Source organism: Catharus ustulatus, chromosome 1 (genome assembly GCF_009819885.2).
Source record: "Catharus ustulatus isolate bCatUst1 chromosome 1, bCatUst1.pri.v2, whole genome shotgun sequence".
NCBI lineage: Eukaryota > Metazoa > Chordata > Aves > Passeriformes > Turdidae > Catharus > Catharus ustulatus.
In genome coordinates, this window is record NC_046221.1 from 142,944,525 (window position 1) to 142,967,127 (window position 22,603).

The 22,603-nt window shown below is 41.5% G+C and overlaps 1 protein-coding gene across 1 annotated transcript in view; it reads right to left on the reverse strand.

The window, feature by feature from the left end:
- The window catches only part of LOC117009237 (R-spondin-2-like), a 105,597-nt gene extending 84,404 nt beyond the window's left edge, over positions 1–21,193 (reverse strand). Inside the window, exon 1 of the mRNA XM_033083816.1 lies at positions 21,035–21,193. Coding sequence (XP_032939707.1) covers positions 21,035–21,128 — 94 coding nt within the window. The 5' untranslated portion in view covers positions 21,129–21,193. The remainder of the gene's footprint in view (positions 1–21,034) is intronic.
- Positions 21,194–22,603: the final 1,410 nt, after the last annotated feature.

Genomic DNA, 22,603 nt, shown 5'->3' on the forward strand with positions numbered 1-22,603 from the left:
TCTGAGCATCTTGATCTGCTGAAAGGTGTCCCTGCCCATGGCAGGGGGGGTAAAACAGATTGTCTTTGAGGCCCCTTCCAACCCAAGCCATTCTATGATTCTATGATTTAAGACTGTTCTGCTCACATGCCATCCTGCAGCCTGTGAAGTTACAAGGTCACAAAGATGAGAATGTGCAAGGCTCTTTACTGGGCAGATCCACATCCCACTGAGCCCATCCATCATCTGCTCGGTTCAGATCAGGAGGAGACCAAGAGTGATCATATCCTGGAAGATGTTGGTGCTTAATACACATCAGCTCCTGTAAAACACTGCAAACACAGCTAGACTCAGATGAATGTAAGATTCCCAATTAAATGTTTAAACCTTACTATCACCTGCAACTTCACAGCGACACTTTTGCAGCTTTTTTGTTCCTGTTTTGGCCTCATTGGCTTATCCTGAATGGGAAAGAGAAAGAGCTTCTCCACATGAACTCAGGAAGATACTTTCCTTTGAAAACCAGCTCTTACACTTAATCTCCTTTCTCCAGTTATGAAACCGTGGATACTTCATACAGCAATCATATAACCAAGAATTAACAATCAAATATAACACACAGCAAATATTCTCAGATGAGTCACTGGACTCTACATTTTTGATTTGTTGGTTTCTTTGCTGAGCAATCATCAGCTAATTACTGGGCTAACTATAGAACACCAAAATAGTTACATCTGCTCAGACACAGCCACGAAGGAAAGGGAAGATTTCTCATTTCATACTTGAGTTAAAATGAAAATGTACATAATGATAGTTTTCAAGAGATCTCATTACAACTTTGCTTCAGCTATTCCCAATTTTTGACACAAGTATGCCCTTTATGTTTTTAGAGGACTGCACAGCTCTGTTAACTAATGCCATAACCCTACCTTCAGGGTACTCTCCCAGGTCTTGTAATACATTTGAGCAGATTTGGGTTCCTCAGTTCAGTATCTGGAAAATTCCAATAGATCAGGTAACATTGCAAAAACAGAAACAATCCTTCTACGGAACACTGGGCATGACTTTTTTCATTGCTTTTGCAAGGAATAACATCAAATGCTACCATGGATGTTTATGAGTCTTTTAGACATGAAGGGCAGGACAGAGCTGCCCACCATACAGCACCCTGGCATCCAAGCAAAGATCTCTACATCCAGGAAACTTTCTGGAGTGTCCTCCACTGCATCAGCAAGCTGTTAAAATCATCATTGTATCAACAGAGAAATGTATCTCTCCCCACTGACAGTTGTTCAAATGGTGAGTTTGGCAGGAGTACTTGCCAAAAATGCAACATGGACAACAGGCAGGCAAGTCATGCTGCACAGCAGCTTATAAAAGTAGCAGGGAGAAAAAAAACAACTAAACTTTTTCTGAGTGTTCTCATCTTTTTTTGAAGGAACCCTAAGAGGAATATCTGCTACTGTTACAGCTACAGGTAGGGCTGCTGGTGGATATTAAGTTTCCAATTATTTGTTACAACACAGCTGAGAGCAATTAGACAGTTTACACATGACTGGTGGGAGCCCAGTGCACATTATGGGGACCATCGGGTCCTGCAGCCTAAACACAATTCTTGGTTTAATGGATAAACGAATTTTGCTAAACCACTTCAAATACAGGAATGTTTTCTGAATCTGTGTGCAGGCTGTTAATATAGTTCTATGAAGTCTCATTCCAAACAGATCACAGCACGCTTTGTCAGACCCAATAAAAGCTGCACCCCAAAATCCCACACCAATGAATTTGGTACTGTTTGCTGGGGCTGCTTGTATGCTCCTACGCTGACATCTTGTTTGGCAATTATTTTTCTTTTCACTGAATGATACTTTCTATGATAGTTGTCTGCTTTTCATGAAAAAAGGGTTTTTTTCCTATTCCTCTGCCAAATCTTGACCACCAATAGAAAGACACATTTTGCTTTTCTCCACTAAGCACTGTTTTTCTACATTCTGTGCTGTGGAAGTGTGGCATTCCTGGTCCTAAAGGAGAGGTCTGAGGATTAAGAGAGGGACAAAGTGAGGCTATGGATTCACTGTATCTTTTCTTGCTGAATTGCAAGTGTCATGGAACTTGTCTGATTCTCACAAAAACCATTAATTTCTGCTATGTTGTCTTGTAAATGAAAGGAAATAATATAGCAGCACACTAATTCAATACACTAATTTTGCTGCATTATTAAATCAGTAACTAATTAACTTATCATTAATTTGGTGATTTCAAAAGAATGTCTCCTCCATTTATAAAAGGACTGTTCTTTCACTTATGCAAATGTACTAAAAGTCTGTCTGGCTTGGAAGCCAAAACACAGAAATATCTTCAGCACAAACTCCATGGAGCGTAAAGGGAAACTTGACCAAAAAAAACCATGATGGTTTTCAGTATAAACAATACAAATCTCTACAGTGCACAGTGGGTTTGATGTACTCTGGGTGGAAGAACCTATTTCAGGACAACAGGTCCATTTATGGACTTCAAAAACTTTTGGAACATCACAAATCACCACTGTAATTAGTTGTGTGAGCAGTCCTGGGGCACCCAGTAGAGAGATGCAAATGGGCCCAGCAAGGAGCTCAAGGCTTCTGCAGCGTTGGAGTGGAGGCAGTGGCTGAGCTGAGCCCTTTCTGCAGCCTGTCCTATGTCAGAGAAAGCCTGCTCAGGTGCACAGCAGAACCAGTGCTGAGGGACAGCCTGTCCCCTGGGCCAAGCTTACTAGAGTGGGATGTCTGGAGGAGTGAACATCTCCTGAAAGCAGCTGTGAGGTGTGAGTCCAGCCCACACATTTTGTGCACCATGTGGGAGCTTGAATTGATTTAATCTGGCAAAGAGGATCTAAAAAGGGGTCCAAGCTGTCCTTGGCACCAAGTGAAAAGTTTGTTAAGGTTGGGCCATGTTGGCCATGTTTCCAAGCCCTCCATTGTGAGGGTGTACCAGAGGAGAAGAAAAAAGGCTGGGGAGCTGCTGGACAAGCTCACACAGGAAAATCCAAGCAAGTGAAGAAACGTATTTCTGAGTTTAGCAACAGAAGTGGAAGAACCACTAATACCAATGATAACTTGCATATTTCTTGTAGCCATGACAAGGAAGAATTGGTACTGGCTGCTCAGTGAAGCATTGGAGTCCCCATCCTGCTGCTATCTAGAAAACATGTGGATGGGCTGTTTAGGAGCATAGTTTAATAGTGGACATAGCAATGCTGAGTTAACAGCTTGACTCACTGATCTTAGAGGTCTTTTCCAAGGTGAATGACTTCATGATTCAATTACATAATGAGGACTCTTGATCAATATTCTTTCACATTTTTCAAGCAGAAGTCTAATATTTTGACAATCCAAGAGGAAAACAGTGCATGGGAAAATTAAAACTGTATTCAAAAGGCTTTCAAGCTTCCTTTCCATGTGTGTGCTCCCCACAGGTAAGATACACACATTCCAGTGTGGAGACCAGTGTTTGGAAGCTGATTTTCCCCACTGAGCAAATCATTTATTGGCAACTGAGACCATTACCATCACTTCCAAACTCCTCATAGCAGATGCTATGGTATCACTAGGAATTCCTTCTTTCTCACCTTTTAAGCGATCTGTGCAACTCTCAGATTAAATTTGGGAAGGAAAACCCATCCCATACTGAAAGATCATGGTAGAAGAGAACAGCTTGGATTTACTGCTTCATAGACTAGAACTACTTATTATTATTATTCCCAATGTAAAAAAGAAGCCACTCTCATAACTGAGGAGTCTTCTTCTTCTGTAAGATTTACTGATGAATTCTTCACATATTCTTTAGTTAGTCCTGTTTCTTGCTTCAATGAAGAATACTTAGCTGAAGGTAATAAAGGTACTGGCCCTGTCTATTTAAGCTGTGTCCAGCCAGATGCAACAGGCATCAGCAAGTAATGTCAAACAGCTGAAATTTCTTCAGGTCTTTTGCTCTAAACCCCAACACAAACTAATAGCAGATGAGCCTTGTCAACAATTTGCTAGTTGCTTAGCACACTCCAACTATCATGTTCTAGACTGCATACTACATATCTGGTTGGCATTAAAGTGCATAATGAAGAACATATTTGCATCCTGTATTTTTCCAGTTTTAATCACTATATTACAGGCTTAACAGGCTTACAGTTCATGTCAGGACCCAAATTGTTCTAATAAAATATGAAGCATTTATCTACTGAGAGGCTGAAAAGAGCAAAGTTTGTTTATTGCCAAGTCTGAAACAATGCTAACTAGAGTGTGTGTTACTTAATCTCATTCATGCCCATAAGATTTTACATGCTAAGATTAAGCTGAGTAAATAAAATTCAGAAACTTGAAGGAAATCCCATTCTCCTGTTTTTTATTGAGCATTAGTAACAAGCTTGGCTCTGTACTGGAAATAGCCTGTTTTCCAGCTCACTTCAGCTACATCTAAGGCACCCAAGGCTTCATTATAATCTTCACATAAGGCATAAAAACTACCGGGCAAATAAGCAAATGAGAACAGTCCTACCAGAATCCAGGAAAAGCATTGGATAAGCAAAGCTTCTTTACAAAAACATTCAAACTGTTACAACATTTTGTCTGACACTTGTTAACCAATGGTGATATTCTTATTCCACTCAGGTCAGCATAAAATGAATAATTCATCTCTCAGGGCCAGAATTCTCCCTAATATCTTTGCCTTCTGGAACTTACAGAGCAGTTTAAGAAAACTGAATTATGAATACTATGCTCCAGAGTCCAAGCATGAGATTCTGACCATTGTGTTGCTTCTAGGAAGAAAGCTTCCAAAAGACATGCCAGATAAAGACACTAAAAGAAGAAAATGTGTATTCCTAAGGAAAAGATCTTCCAATTTACAGATATGTGACCAAAAAAGCATGTAGCAGAATGCAAGCAAAACCAAAATACTAGACAACATAATTGAATTTATTTCTCAGATATGCAGCATCTTGTAGAACTACACAAAGAGTAAATGTACCATTTTCCAAAAAAAGAAAGGTGGATACAGGACATTTTATGAACAACTTCACCAAGGTCACATATGCTGAAAATCAGGCAATGAAAATATACCTTCTGTGCACATGAGGGAGTTCCTTATCACTGCAGTTATTCTGCTCTAAATATTTAGCAAAATTGATCACTATCATTGCAAAACCATAATTCATAGAACTCTTAAAAAAACTGAAATTACTAGATTTTAAAAACTTCAAGAATCCCTAAAAAGTTGTCTTCCAAGGCAAAAATGAACCAATGAAACCACTTTCAATGAGGACTTTTTGTTTTTTGGGTGTTGGGAGACAATAAGTTGGTATTTCAAATAAATATGGAATTTTCAGTAATATGCTTTGAGAAAATGCAGTATTTGCAGGCAAACAGAAGAGTTTATAGACACTCAAGCAAACAGTGAAGGAAGAATAAATGCTATTTATGCTACCATAGCCACACATGGCTAAGAAGAGGAGCAGCAAAACAATTTGACTAGAAAGGGGAAGGTAGAAGAGCAGAATAGGTGTCTTTAGACATAGTGGAGAAACACTGAACTGAAAAATTAGAACTTTGAAAATATGAAAGTATCTGATTTAGGAAAAGATCTGTTAAAAAGACAATTCAAACTGAATGCCTCCCCACTAAACAAACCTACACTTAGCTGCAAGACATCACTCTAATTCAATCCAACACCACTGAGCTTTACATCCTGCTTGTACTTGCCATATTCAAAACATCCACCAAATATTCTGTCATCCTCCCTTGTTGTCAACCCCAGTCATCAGAGACAGAGACTTCAAAGATGATGGACCAGACTTAGAAATATTGAACTAGAACAGATGGAGCATATTTACTTTTCAGATACACGCAGCTATCTCCACATTTTGCTGGAATACTATTAAAACTGAAATTAAATGTACTAGCTTCTGTATTTTAGATCCACTTAAATCACAGCAGACTGAGTGTCATCCTGAAAAATGACACTTAATGACTACAGGGCTTTTTTTAAATTCAAATGAGAATTCCCTCATAAAGAAGATAAAAATGCATTAAATGTATTTACCTGTGTAGTCCGAGTGCTGACCATTCAGTACATTTCAAGCAGAAATTAGAATTAGTATTTGGCAAGGGCCTATTGAATTTTTTTTCATAATTCCATGGAAATGCAAATAGAGTCTTAAAAACAGACAGGTCATATGTTCCTAAAAAACTAAAAGGTACTTGACTGACATTACACAGATTATGTTTGCAATGTGAATAATGAGAGACTGGAGAATTAAAGAAAAGATAGCGGAAGCTCTGAAGAGGTAAAGACAAAAATGGTATCTCCTTTTCTTATATTTTTAGTACAATAAATATACATTTCTTAATTTTGAGAATACCTTAAATTTTAAAGCTGTTTCCACTTTCAGATAAGGTAAACTTAGTAAGGTGTTCAGCTTCATAACTGTAGCTGTGGGCCTCTTTAAGACATTTTAATTTCACAGCCCAGCTCAGTTTGGAAGGAAATAAAACATAATTTGGGTTTGTTTTGGGTTTTTTTAGGGGTTTTTTTTGGGTTTTTTTTGCAAATACTTAAATTCTTCATATAACAATTAAATTAGACTACTAGAAATACCTACCTGCAATTGAAGAGCTCCATCCTCTGTATCTGAAAGTTTAAACGTCAGGATAGAACCCCATTTAAATACTTCCAGACAGTTACCTAGTAATGAAAACAAGCAGTCAAGCAGTAGTTGTTTCTGCACCCTGCAGAGCACTGATGTAGAGTCATACAGATTTTGTTGTCTCAGTTCTGATAGACATGACAGCACAGAAAACTTCACATCAGATAGAGCCAGCACTTTCTCAAGCTCTTAAATCATTGTCATGAATGCAATGTTCTCATGCTGGTGTTTGCTCAGTCAATAAACTTGGAGGCAGGAAACTTATTTATGTGCTTATTATCCTTCATAATAACCATATAAATGCCTAGAGATTAGCACTCTAGGACCTGTTAGCCATGCATATCACTGATACAATTTAAACTGCGCTGTGATAAAACACTACCCTCTACTCCAGAGGTACTGGGGCACAGAAGGGAAAGAGAACTGCAGTGCCTGCTTAAGCTGTTCAATATTTATTTCAGAAAAACAGAGAAAGAAAAAAAAAACAACAAAACCTTGTAGACACACATGCAAAAATCTCTTAGGGGGTTGTGAGATAGAAGAATCTAGTTTTAAACATACTGACCAGCTCTGTTGGTAAGAGAACCAGGCACCTTGGATTCAAATTTCATGCTCTCACCACTAAACCACAATCCCTGCAGAGCATTTAAGCTGTAAAATGGAACATCAAACAGCAAAAGCAAAGTTCTAGGATGTACTTGAATATTATCAAGAGCATTCAACTAATCAGATTTCTTCTTAGCTAAACATACATAAACAAGAGAAAAATTATTGCACACAGTAGAATATCATGGGGATCTCCCCATGATCACTACCAAGACAGTTTCTGTTACAAAGTAGGAATGTATGACAAAAACAAGAAACAAACACAATAACAAGCAGTGATAACTATGTTTGTGGCTAAACAAAATGGTTCAATCTTAGTCAGAGTTTCATAATTTAGTGGTATGAGGTGTAAATGCAAAAGAAGGTTAACTCTAAATAGTTCTGACATTAAATCATTGCAATATAAGTCTCTTGAGAGACATGCTATTCCTCCACAGCACTGCATTTCATAGTGTGTTTTTTCTCATTACATATCCACCAAACTTAACTGTGACTTAAGGTATTTTTAAGATCGAGCCCAGAATGTCACATGCTATGCTAAACCTCAAAAATATAGACTCAATTACCATTTTGTTTACAACAAAAATTTTACTTGGAAATTTTTATACTGAGCAGAAGCATGGCTCACTCCAGCAGTACCCAGTGCTTTAGAGGAAGGTATCAGAAACCTCTGGTTGGTGATGGCAAATTCATGTCCCAGTTAAGAGTATCCCCAAGTCTATATCTAGAAGCACAAGACTAAGTAACTCCTCTAAAAAACCTTAAATACAAATTTTCATATTAAGATTGTATGTAAAAGGATTAGTTACTTTACCATTCAATAGTCAAGCCTCAGATTTAGCAGGAATGGCTATAGGGGCCTGCTGTGGTAAGCATCTGTTCTAATTGCATGATGTTGGCAAAATCAGTCATTTAATTTTCTTCAAACCCTATTCCAACTCTGCAGCAGACTTGAGCAAAAAGAGAACATCGTTTGTGACTTGATTTTTCAGAGGGATTAAGCCTCCCCAACTGTCATTCTCTTACTTCATTTTGTAACCCCAGGACTCCATTTCCACGCCTATAAGAGACACTCATCGCTCCAGAGAAGTGCATGGAAAGTATCCTGAGCATTCTAAAACACCATCATGAAACAGAAGAACACATGATTTTCAAAGACAATCACAGTAATCATGTTATTTAGAATAAGGTCACTGGGTTTGCTAACACCATATAAGCACAAAGCAAATACCGTGGTGGATGAAGTACCATTGCTACTAACTACTCCACTGGGTCTTCTCTAGGAATTTGAAGTGTCAGTGCATGCACTTTTTTTTAAGCTGTCCACTTCTATGGGTATGAACTACACGTGTAGCTGCTTATCAGCTAGAGTGTATACACTGAGCTCCCAGCAAAGATAAAAGCAACAGAATGCAGATGAAAAAAATGTTGACTTTAGTAATTAGAAAAAGCCAGCTGCAGCTAATAAGGAGAAGGAATGTTAAACTGAGACTTTTTTTTTAAACTTACTACAGCTGAGACACAGAAGCCAAGTAAATCACTGGATTCTTTCACACTATGACTGCTAGTAGAGAACTGTGCACAGAAAAACTACTGTAGTTAGTTGATCTGGTAGGAACACAAGCCCTAAATGGAGGTCTTCGTTCAGGTCAAGCTTTGGCAAATTCTAATCCTTCTCAGGTGACTTTACATGTATTCAACCACATCAAGTTGATCTCTTCAAATATTTTCCTTCCTCTCCTCCTTAAGTCTTCCAGAGTTGTTTTAAGTAGCACAGACTACTGTTATTTTACCCAATGAGCCTCATGCTACATCAGGCTCAATACGCAGTAGTTTCACCTAGCACCTGCTTGGAAAGCTATTAGAGAAAAGCCCTCCTCCAAAGCTGAAATAAAGCCCTACATATTGATGCCACTGATAATTACAGTAACTGAAAGAAAAGTTGAAGGCAGCAAGACTTTTTTCAGGAGTCTGATGAAAGAGCTAAAGTAATTAAAGAGTTCTCAAATATATCAGTAGATTGACAGCACTATCCCAGAGTAAGCACCATCGCAGGAATATCCACTATGCCTGACACAGAACAACATCATTCCCAGATTTACAACAAAATGAGGGAGCCCAGAGTTAGGTCTATTATCTTAATTATTACATCCACAGTGCACTCTTTGGCATCCATAAATATTTGAGAGAAAAAAACGGAGGCGTAAGGAACTTGTGGGATGTAAAATTAGCATGACAGAGAATCTTCATTTTATGACAACCTGTGCTACTGCTAAATACCAAGAAGATTCTCTGGGTTGATTTTAGTACTCCAACAACATCAATGAGATTACAACTGTGCATGATTCTGTCACTTATGCCAAGGATTCCTAAAGGGAATGGAGTGTCTGTTTCCTCTCCACAGCTGGCTATTACTGCAAAGAAAAGAGCAGGCTCAAGCCAGGTTCCCAATACATTTCCAAACCATCTTTCACAGAATGGCTGAAGTTGGAAGGAGGGTTCTGGAGGTGAAAGGAACCATTTGGTCCAATTATCCTGTTCAAGTAAGGCCAGACAGATGCAGCTGCCCAGGGCCACATGGGGATGACTTTTGGATATGTCCAAGGACAGAGATTCCACAACCTCTCCAGACAACACATGCCAGTCCTCAGTCACCTGCACTGCAAAGAAGTCTTTTCTGACGTTCAGAGGGTACCTCCCACATTTCAGCTTGTGCTCATTGCTTCTTGTTCTATCACTGAGCACCAGGCAAGAGCCTGGTCCTGACCTAATTGCACTGTCCCTTTCAGCTACATTGACGAGAACCCCTTTGTGCCTTCTCTGGGCTGAACAGCCTCAGCTCTCTCAACCATTCCTCACAGGAGAGTCCCTTAATCGTCTTTGTGGGTCTTTGTTGAACTCTCTCTAGCACTGAGGAGCCCAGAGAAGGACACAGGATCCAGCTGTGCTTCACCATTGCTGACTAAAGGGGAATGAGCACTTGCTGGTAACCCAGACCACTGTGAGCCATCCTTGCAGCATGGGAAGGTTGCTGGCTCACGTTCAGCACAGAATCCACCACGTCCCCAGGGCCCTTTCTGCCAGGCTCCTTTCCTGCTGACTGCCCCCCAATTCATAGTGGTGTGTGGGGTTGTTCTTTCCCAGCTGCAGGGCTTTGAACTTATTGTTGAATTTTATAGGGTTTTTTAAATTTCTCCAGCTTGTTGAGGGCACCTGGATTGAGGGTATTTTCCAGAATATTACTGGCACAAGATGCAAATAACAAGGACTTTTTATTAAAAAAACCCCAAACATTCAGTATTATCCTCTTTTTGTAGTCAAAGTTGAGCAAAACTAGATTCCCTTTAATGAAATACACAAGTCTCTGTATTGGGTTGCAGAGTCGATGCAAAAGAGATGGATAGAGCACTTAGAGCATGAATGCAGAACAATTACAGAAAAATTATCTTTATTGTTCAAAGAGATAGAGATGAAGCTGAACACTAATTTGAAATGGAGGAAATAATTTTTTTCTGCAAGTACATGCACTCAACACAGAGGAGCTACATAATCCAGTGAATATGGAGAATCAAAACTAGAGATCAGATACCCAACTTTGTCCCAAACCACTAATAAAAAGGATATTCTATGTCTCTTCTTCCTCTCCATGTGTCAGTTTTGTTTACTGAACCCTTCAAAAGGAGTACATATATATTTTTACTACTCCACATCTGTAGAGCACTAGAGATAGATGCCCTGCAGAACTACAGGTTCTGTTCAGTTAAATATAAGATTTCACAGATTTGCTCCTCAGTTTCACACTGCACATTTTACATCAAAGCAGGTAAGCTTTCTATTTCTATAAGAATCTATATTAAAAAATCTAACCCCCACCCCAAAAAACAGAGTAAACTGGAACCCAAGTAAGTTTTATAGCAAAAAAACAAAGTTACTTTAAACACTACCAAGGAAAAAAATAATTGGTGATTCCTTTCATTTTAATTCCTAATTACAGCCACAAGCATTTCCTAAAACTGAATTCCAAAACAACTTGGAAGGCCACAGATTAAATTCAGCAAACTCTGAGACTAATAAAGAAATTATGATAAGCACTTGTAATTATGCAGTTTCATTATAGCTGAAAAGAGAAGCCATGACCCAGTGTCATGTCAGCATCAGAAAAGATGCTGCACTCCAGCATATTGCAGTAAGAAATAGAGTTGTAAGCCAAAGCACCTTCTAGAAGCACTACTTCAATTAGATGATGACATTATTTACATCCCTGCCATAATACTAACATTTCACACTGAAAAGCTACTTGGCATCTACAGAAAAGAGGGATTTATTTTCTGTTATCATTTGCATTGATGTGTATATATATGAATCACAGGCTTTACAGGTAGGAAGACTAAAAATGAAAGCAATCTCTCTGACATCCAAAGGTAACCTCTTACCAGGGAGGCAGAATTCCCAACACTGAACCACATCAGTAAAACCAAACATATAATGTATAACAATGATTGTAGCCATGTACAATCAATATTTGCTGAACAACTTTAAAAGAGAACAAGACAGATGCATACAGGCCATATTTGGCATGGCCCAGGCAAGGAACTTAAATTGAAGAACTGTCCTGCTGCCACACACACAGCTCCCCTACTCCAAAAGCTGCCTTGCCTAAGATGTTCCTCAGAGTGTCAGTTTTCCTTGCACTCAACAAAGTAAGGGAGAGAATACTGACCATTTTTGAGAAGATGGAAAACCAAATTTAGAGGCAAAACCACCTCCTGAGAATGTTCCTGGTGAAAGTGAACCACGTAACCTGATGCCAACAGATAAATAAGCCAACTCTCAGTGAAATGCTCTTTAGGTTTAGGTTTCTTGCAAGAGTAAAACACCTCAGATCAGAGGCTAGTTGTATTTCACAATAATTGCTAAAAGCTTTAAGCAAACTAAAACCAGCAGCTGCTGTGCTGTGAACAAAACCTGAAGCACCTTGTGTGCATCACAGTGATAGTGCCAAGTTGCAGTTACTCTTGTTGAGTCAAAACTGAATCCATGCCCATCCCATTATGAGTGTGCACCGTGTCAACTGAGATGTAAACCAGGTCTGAGCTAGCTCACATGAAGGGCCAAAGAACATGTCTGCTATAAGAAGGCAATCCTGGACAGATTTCTGATTTCTGCTCTGGTGACCTAAGTTCAGAGGCTGTCATCTAAGCAGGGCCAATACTACAGGGCCTCACCTCAGCTCATCCATCTCAATACAGATAAAGCAAAAGATAATGGAACCTCAGTGCCCATTCAAAAGAGTGTCAGCCACATGCTTGGCAGTGGAAACACTGTGTAAGCTGGAAGGTTTATAATAAAAACACATGGTATCTACCACAATTTTTGAGTGAAAGAAAAAAGGGTGAATCAGTAACATCTATCTTTACCAAGCACAATTGCTGTTTCAGTTGTCTCCATCTTGCCCAAAAAGTTTTAGTATGGACATGATGGGTTTTGTCAGGGCTGCTCTACACGTGCAGATTAATCTGTGCATGCACAACAGCCATTTGTCTGATGTGGCTAGTTTGGGGTTTTCTTGGTATTCCAAAGGTGGTAACCATACGGCTGAGAAGACCATACATTACTGCAGAGTATACGTTGTGTGCAACATGTTTCAGCCAGCATTTCAACTCAAAAAAGAAAATAATGTGCTTGGATCAGGAAGTTTATATTTGATGGCAGCACTGCAATTCTCTAACACAAATACACTTGTCCCTTTGCAGTGTAAAAGCAGTACAAGTGTCTTCCAAGATAAAAAGGCACAAAGACTCTCTTCATTGCTGCACACAGACTACTACACAGAGTTAGCGCTCATGCAACTACCCAGTGATTAAAAAAACCACCAACCTAAAAGTCAACATCACAAACATTACTTATCTTCCATGTTCCTTCCTCCATCTCACTACATCTATGTTTGGGTCTAGTTTTCATCAAGATGGAGAAAAATCTTAACAATTCTCACAAAAAATATAGACAAAAGTTTCTGTGAGGTAAATTTGAGACTCAGTCCCTAAACCATATGCTTTTGATTATTTTTAGATTTAAATCCGAGAGAGAAAAAAGTATTTTTACAAACAGAATCACAGTAGAATTACGTTAATGATATTTTGGATGTGTTAACTATACATGAGATTTGCCATTATCCTCATCAAATAACACACATAATTCCACTGAAAGTGTGTGTGTGGGGGGGGGGGGGGGGGTGGTGTTTGAAGAAAAATTACAGAACTGCACACCTCTTCTAAATTTTCTGGGCATAACATGTAGCTGCTTACATTTCCCAAGTTACAGTCTTATGACCATCCCATAAAATCAACAAAAGAGGAATGGAGACAACATTTCCTCATAAAAGGACAAAAATCTTAGAGATACATCAAGTACTTGGCACTATTGAAATTTGCATTTCAAACATAAATACATAACAGATTAATTACTGAAACAAAGAACCTGAAGGTTTTTGTACTTCTCACCAGATCTTAACAGATGGGATCTTAAAAACCACCAACTGATCACACAATCAAGGTAGCTGAAATACTAACTGCTTCTCTGCTTTCCCATAAAAATTAATCTCTTCCCCACACTATAGTTCTATTCCTTTTTTATAGTCTTTTGCGTTTCACAGTTTGTACATTCAAGTCCACAAACAAGAGGAAATTTCAGAAAATTTCACTGCCAATCTTTCATATACTGTCTCCTAAAAAGAAATTAAGTTAAAATTTGAAATTAAGTAACAAGCACTTGCATCAAAATAGGATAAGATTAAAGTAGAGCTATGAGTTCACTGGAGTGTTTCATTCAAGGGTATTTAGGTAGAAACACAAGGATGAGACTGATGTCTATACATCCAGAAGGTGCTAGCAGTTGCTCCAGTTTGACAGACAAAGGTCAGATGTGTGTAGTTGTTTGAAATCAAAGAGCTAAGACATAGAAATCCCAAAGTAAGGACATACAACTAAAGTCTCAAATCCTTTTAGGCTCCTAAGGAAGATCTACAGAGGAAAATATTATATTCCATCACTTCACAGGAGCTACACTTGCCATCTCCATTTCATGTTCAGAACATGGGTTTCACACCAATTAAGTATTTTGAAATAACATTATGTATAAATACCAATTTCTTGTAATTCCCCCATCCCACCCACCCGCTCCACTGGGTGAAATTTCATGGGAAAGGTGACATTAGAGTGTTGGCAAACTTAGGCTTTCACTCTTGCCTCTCCAGTGCTTGACACTGTGTTGCATCATCATCTGCCTTTTTGGGGCACAGACCACCACCCTGATCCCTTTCAACCTCATTTCTCCTCAGAGTTTTGAAAAGTATTAGCAAAAATGGACAGGAGCCAAATACAGAGACAATAAAGTGACACAGAATTCAAGTCAGCCTTACAAGTGACCTTACTGCTCACAGATATGCAAAGCTCAACAAGTGCAACACTAAAGTCTGATCAGTAAGTGGTCTGCATGGATGGAGCTGCCTGGACAAAGCCATAAAGAGAGCTCTGCATCTGCCTTTTGGTGCTCACAAGGAAGAGCTAATTGACACTTTGACACCTCATTTCCTAAAAAGTGTTAGAATCCAAGTATCAAAAAGTAGTACAAAGTCTATCCCATCCTCTACACCAAAAATTACTTGGGAACAGGTTTAAACCCATCATTACTGTCCCAAAAAAAGTGATAGATTTGCTCATCTTGCACAAAATTACTTTGCAGCACCACAATGGCACCAAAGCATTACATCTGCTAAACACGTACTACAAACACAATGAGTATACAAACCATGGCAGCACCTAATTTCAGTGTCTAAAGCAGCTCATGATGAAAGGATCAAGCTGTTACATTTGTGCATTATCAACAGCCAACACATATGAAGTCATGCTTTCACTTAGAAAAGGATTAGCAAATACTTGGAGCCTAGACAAATACAGAAGGTTCTCCAAATGTGCCTGAACAAAACTCTGAGGTGAAAAGAAAGGGCATGCTTGAAGAATTGAATTTATTAAAAAATACCTGAAACTCAATCTCTAATACAGGACAGATTAGAACTTTCAGGGACAGTATCTGTTGAAGTTGAAAGCTGCACCAATATTTAAATATAGGTGGTAGATCCTTTCTCATTGGGGGTTGATTTCAGTTAAGTTCAGGGGCTAACACTGAAGACATGTACTGCAGAAATACACTTCAATTTTACATAGAGGTAATTAAGTAATCTTATATTTATTTAGAGGTATGCTTTTTCTGATCAAAGGCAGGCACCTACCACAGGACGAGTTAAATTATACCAACAGTTTGATAGACTGCCCCGATTATCCCTACAATCATTATAAAAGAAAATGTAGGCCATGTTCCATATAGTTACCTGTAATCACAAGAATCCCACCTCAGAATTCAAAATCAAGGATGCATTTTTGGAAAGGATGTTACGGTAAACCATATGCTTTCAAGTTAGAGGTACGGTAAGCTGTGTAATGTTTTCAGCCTGTGATGATCTGCAGGTTTGACTAGACAGTCCCTATAGTTAGCTAAAGTTTTTTGTATTAAAAAACAGCTAGATGATCAGAAATGAAATGCAGATCTCCATGGAATAGTTAGAGTCTTGGCAGAAAGAGTAAGAGAAAGGAAAAAACCCAACAAAGAAACAGCCCATTTTTTATTTCATTATTCTTTGAATTTTGATAGCAAGCACCTCTTCCACTTTCTACCTTTTAAATAATTTCATATTTTCTATATTTTTAAAGGCAACTTATGTAAACACCATGCTAACATATTTTAACAGTAATAATGCTGGCCTGTATATTGCAAATGACAGGTTGAATTGAGAAACTGCATTCTTGCTGTTACCACCATAATGTCCCTATGTTAGTGTAAAATCTTACTTTCAGTATCTGTCAGGCATTTTGAGCTGTTTAAGTGAGTCTTCAACCAAGTCTTAGAGAATGTGTATCCCCTCCATCCCCCAAAAGGTGAAAATATACAGTTAGGACAAGTTTATCAAGCATACAAATCAAAGTTCTTCATCACAGTGTAACTCTTACTGCAGGTTTTAACACAAAAGCATGTACACAGACTTCAAGGTCTGATCAGGCACATCCATCTAGCCCAGCACCCTAACCCCATGTGACCTATAATGGAACCTAAAAGGATGGATACAGGCAAGGAAAAGCATACACACACCCCAACACTGTGCCAGAACATGCTCCCCATTTCCAGCTTCCCCAATAACAGGCCTTGGGACACCCCCAAAGGTGTCAAATGCACAGGACCTGTCCCAAGGTATCCTGCCCAGCATCCAGTTGCTAAAGAGAGTCATGTACATATAAAGCCCAGAAGCATATCCCTTAAACATTATAAGTAGCACTAAAAACCAACTTTGGGAAGCTGAATCAATCACCTAAACTTAGATGTCCATTTTGACAGTGAATTCTGCTCTTGGTGTTTTGAGCATTCACCTGCAAATCTTCACAATCCGTTTGAGCATTGCTTGTCCTCAGTAACACTGCATCATTAGCTCATTCAGTATTCAGTCATTCACACAGAAATGTTGATTTCTAGCAGTTAAAGAAACTTCCTCAGATGTACCCAATAATAAGTGCAAATAGCTAAAGGTTTAAAAGTTTTAACTTATCAGTGTTATGCTGTTCTAGCTGCTGCTATAACAAAGTATGTATAAAGAATTAATAGTAACTATCCTAAGTACAGGTCTGAGGAGCAGAAACTACACTCCAAGCATTTCTCCTGATCATGAATGCCTGGAAAATGACCACTTGTGTAAACACATCTCAGTTCTTTTACAGGTTCTGTTACAACTGCTTAATGTCACACCTGAGGGAAAAAAAATTATCTCAAAGTACAGCTTCCACATAGGATTTTAAGTCTTAACCCACAGATAAAAAGTTAACGGTCCTTCAAACATGTTTCAGCCTCAAAGAGAGGAGGATAGATTAGCTAATAATAGGCAAAATATTTGGATAATGCTAGACAAAAGTCATATGGTATGATTTTTTTTTAGCTATATTACTCTTTAGGGGCTAGTACAGTCCTTGTAAAAGTAGATGTGGTATTTATTTCAGTCAAGTATTTCCAGCATAGTTTCTTTTTTCCTAATGCTCAAATCATCTATCTTTCCCAAAGTCTGACCATACAATCCAGCTGAGACAGGTTCCAAGATTATCCCAGGTAAACACCTTGTTAGGAAAGCTAAATCACAATCCTCAATATCCAAGCAGGTTCTTCTTCTAGTTGAAAATCCGTGTAACAGCGTAACAGCTTCCTATAATAACGGTTTTGTGGTCGAGATTTCCAGCTTACATTAAGATGATAAAGATTCAATTGACATGATTTTGAACCCAGTGACTGGACCCCTCCATATATGCATATTCTTCAATAAACACTGTGCACAAAGCTATATTGAGGTCTGACAAACACTTGGGAAATTTCCTGCCCCAGGTATTCCTTCTGTTTCCACCTGTGGACATTTTGCCATCACCACTGTCACTCATTGCCACAGGTATTCCACTTTATGTACCTCTAACACAGTGTAAGCATCCAGCAGATAAGTAATCACCTTAGCCCTTATGACACTTCATGAATAGGAACTAAATGGAAAGGCAAGTATTTTACAGCCACAGGTTTTCAGTTCTTGGATATAAACAACTTATGGTTTAACTACGTGAACGCATCCCATTCACATTTTTTTTATTATTCCAGTGCTGGTCTTACCAACTGTAGAGAGCCTCTCTTCAGACTCATGAGTCTTCCCATCATATTGACTTTTTACCCTTGGGGAATCCTGTTAGCATCTGTTTATTGATGGCTGTTTATAATGATCCCTATACTCCCTTCTGTCAAAACTTTTGCAGAATACCATCACACCTCCCAGTAAGCCAGTCTGAGATTCTTCATTTCTACGTAACCCCATTTGACTTGGGGTACTCTTTGGAAAAGTTGTTTTCATTACATAAATCAAAGGGAAATCCACTGGTCTTTCATGCAACTTGTGAAATTCAGTGAAATGTTAAGACATGAAGCTGTCCATCTTACATTGACTGCTAAAGAGAAATCTGAAAAAGAAATATAAAAATTTTCATTGAAGAAGGCTTACAAGAGAAACAAAAAAAAATCAAGTTATACAACTCAACAAGGAAAGATTAGGCTAAACCAGCTGTGATATTACACCACTGAGCTTTAAGCCAAATAACCCTTATATAGGTTTTCAAACTTCTGTGGGAAAGGCAAAAACACCACAATGACCTGCTCAGGGCAGTGACTTCCAGAGGGAGAATTTGGTGGGGTGTTTCAAGGAAAGTAAGGTTCTGCTCTGAGCAACTGTGCAAAGCAACATTCTAATAAGCTGGAAAAGTAACTAAGAGCAGCAGTGGAATAAGCAGAGCCTGTTGATTATTACATATTTATCAAAAAAAAAAACTTTAGTGAAATGACATTGACTAACAAAACACAAATCAATGCAAGGTAGGAACCACTTTGTAAATCCTATTTTATCATTCTGCTTCTACTGTAATTTGGCAAGCCTTGATTTGGGAAAGGGTTGCAAGCAGATGGTGAATGAGGAATTCTGGGAACATCTCCTCAAATTTACCGAAGTCTTCTTTACTAGAGTATTCTACATCAGCAACAAATCCACAAAAGCGCCAATACAGGCACATACACTTAAAGTTTATTGCACATTTAGCTGCTTTTAAAAAATCAGCTACACATTATATTTGCCCATAATTCCAGACTGAATGCAATTGATTCCTACCACACAGGAGATTTCATCTATGCCAAAAATTGTATTTCATTAAGAAAACGATATTATGGAGCATCTGAGATCATGTAACAGACAAAACAGAATGCCAGAGAAATTTTAACTGCCAGTACCCCACAGTGACTGCCTGATTATTTGCAGATGGGATATGGAAAAATTGTGAAATTATTGGAATTTTGGGTCCTGTACGCATTACTTCAGACTGGATGTGTCATGGCAAATATCTATTATAATTTGAATACATTCTTAGGTTGTCCTTTCTGTGCTTAGAAATGGCTATGCTTACTTCTTTCGACTTAACTGAAAAAGACTGCATTCTTCAAAGTCCAAAACAAAACCCTTAGGTGATAGCACAAAAAAGTGCCAGTAAGTCAACTGTCAATACTGATCGTATTTATCCAATAATTAAACTAAAAACTAATTTAAATCAATCTCTTTTGGAAAAGCCAACTGTTCAACAAGCACAACAATTGGTCTAGGATCAATCAGTGAACATGAGATCAATTAAAACCAGCTTAAGTTTTTGTAGGAGGACAATTCACACTACTTGAGTTAGATGTCTATTCATTTCAGTACTCCCACAATGCAGCCCTTAAGCTCTGTTGTAAAGCAGAAATACCACTATCACCCTCCGCTGTCTAGCCAGCACTCTAAGTAGTTCCACATTTAATTAAAGACACAGTATACCCTTTGTTAGCACAGATAGTCTGGTCACTTTAAAGGACTGCTATCGTTTTAGCCACACACACATAAATTAAACTCTGGAAACCATCTGTTGAAAAACCATCTAAACCAAACTGCCTCACAATTTTATTTGTAACTACTCTGAAGGTGATACATGCATGAAAGTGCAAACTATTTTCTTCTCACCGTTTTATTACTGTTTGTAGCAGTTTATCACTGGAGATGTCCAGTCCTTCTCCTTCCAAATAACATCACTAAAAGTGCAATTCTATCAGAAAAACGGATTTCTCAACAGCTTGAGCCACCTGATTTTCAGCTAACTTTAGAAATGCAAGGATTCGTGGCCAAGAAGATAACAGGAAAAGGGATAGAAAAATAATTCAGGATATGTGGATAATAAAACCATTTTATAATAACGTGAACCTCACCGTCACTCAAAAAAAAAAAAAAAAAAAAAAAAAGTAGAAAAGAAACAGCCGAAGCCTCGGCCAGGCTGCCAGGCGGAAAGCGCTGCAGTAACCTCTCCGTCCACACGGGAGCTGTACTGGCACATTGCACAGCTCCGGCATCCCGACACCAGCGTTGAGGGAATCCAATGAAGCCCCAACGCACCGTTTGTCTTTTCCTCACAGGGACCTGCATGTTTGCAGCAAAGTTGACGGCACAGAAATCCGCTGGGCGCTGAGCGAGGCGCAGTGCGCTCCGCCGCCCCGGCTGTCCCGGCCCCCAGCCCCGCGGGAGCGGCACGGCGGTGCCGGGGGATGGAAGGGGAGAAGCCGCCTTGCTCCTCGGAAACGTCCACGGAAAGCAGCCTCAAAGTCCGTCCCGCGGACACGCGACTCTGAACTGCGCGGGCTAACAGCGATCCCCGCAGCCGTGAGCCACTGGACGAGCAGCGACAGCGACATCAGCGACGTCCCCTGCCCGCCACGGCCCCTCCCGCGGGGGCAGCGCCCAGCGAGACCCCGGCCCCGCCGGGAGGACACACCGCGGGGGCCGTGCCTCCAACGCTGGGCACTCGCGTCCCCGCCAGCCCCGGGCTCCGGCCGGTCCCTTCCCATCGCAGCTCACGTCCACGCCGCTCCTCCTGCTCCCGGCTCGACCTCCGCAGCAGGACGGCGGCGAGCAGCCCCGCGGAGCGGTCGCCACGCCGGCACGGCCCCGCGCCCCGGGCTGGCCGCCGCTGCCGCCCCACGTGCCGGCCCGGTGCCCGCGGAGCGGAGCCGGCTCACCTGCCGAGAGCGGCCCCGGCTCCCCGCGGGCTCCCGCGGCTGCCCCGGCCGAGCAGCGGCACTCACCTCTCTTGCTGCGTCTCCAGCGGCCGGGCTGGCAGTGGCCGTAATCCATGCAGTTCAGGACGATCAAGGCAAAGGAGAAGAGGCGAAACTGCATCCTGGGCCGCTGGGGTGGGCAGCCTCCTCCGGCGGCAGCGAGGGGCGGCGAGGCCGGCGGCGTGCGGGGCGAGGAGGGGCCGGCGGAGGGTCGCGGGGCAGCGGCTGCGCTGGGGACCGCTGCAGTTTACACGCCTCTTGCCGCCCTTCTCGGGCGCTGCGAACTCACCGCCGCTTCCAGCATCTCCCCTGGGCTGCAGGGAGAGAGAGGTGGAAAGCTCGGACCCGGGCTCTCCTGGTCCTGCTCTGGCTCTCCCCAAAAGGAACCAGACAGGGAAAAATCACAACCCGGGCGGGGGCAGGAGCGGGGCGGTGGAGCGGAGTCACCGAGAGCCCCAAGCCCGTCCCAGAGCAGCGGGCGAGCGCTGAGCCGGCCCCCGCACGCCCCGGGACGGGCTGTCAGCCGGGGGACAGCGCTATTTATCGCGGCGCGGGGCGCTCCCCGCCCACACGCGCTCAGGTCGCGGCTCGGCGGGGCCAAGCCGTCCCCCCGTACCTCCCGCGGCGCGGCCCCGCGGCCGCCCCGTCCCGCCGGGTCCCGAGCGCGGCTCCGCGCCGCGGGGCAGCCCCACGCGGGCTCGGCGGGGCGGGCGGCGGCTCCCGGGCACATGCAGGCGGTGTCCGCGCCGGGCCCCCGCCGCCGGGCGCCGCTTTTATGCGGCGGGGCCGTGCGGGCTCCGCGGGGATGCGCGGGGCCGCGGCCCGTGGGTGGTGCCGGGCCCCGGCCCTCCCGCCGCCCAGCCCTGGCGCCGCCCGCCTCCGCCGGGCCCTAACGCCAGCCGGCCCCTGAGCCGCTGATGCTTTTGCCTGGAGGCGCTTCCTCGGCGGGCTTCTCCCTCTCTCCGCGAAGCCTCCTCGTCCTTTCTCTTTCTCTGCCCTGCTTACAGCCCGGGGAAACCCAGCCCTCCCCACTTCTCGCCCTGTTCTTTCTCTATGTTTTTTTCCTTTCCCTTTTCGTTTCTTCTTGATAATTATGTTTTTCAACCTTTATTTAAGACCTTGATTGATTTCTTCCTCTCACCCCTCCCCCCTTTTCCTTCTGGCTTCCTAAAGTCTGAACTCATTCAAAGTCTCTTCCTTGAAACACCACTTTCATTGTCTTGGCGAGATGTCTCTAGAAGTCCTAAAGTGTGACTTCAGTAAGTGATTTGTACTGGTTTCTAGATACATCTCTACTTGGCAAAGGTATTGTAAAGCTGATAAAATGGGAATCCCAGTGGTACAGATAATCAAGGCTGAAACAAGGGGGATGCCAAGAGTTACCAAGTGAACTTAGTTTTGGTACAGGGAGTTCTGTTAATTCCTCATAACATCCACTACACTGACTCCACAGTGCCATTTCTCTCTCTGCTCCTCACTCACAGCCTGTTCCCAGCACTACAGGTCTCGCCAGACCGTGACTCTGCTTGTGGTACTCGTCCCGTTGTGCCTCACCTGATGAGCCCCGTAGGACTGGGACTCCATGGAGCAGGTGCA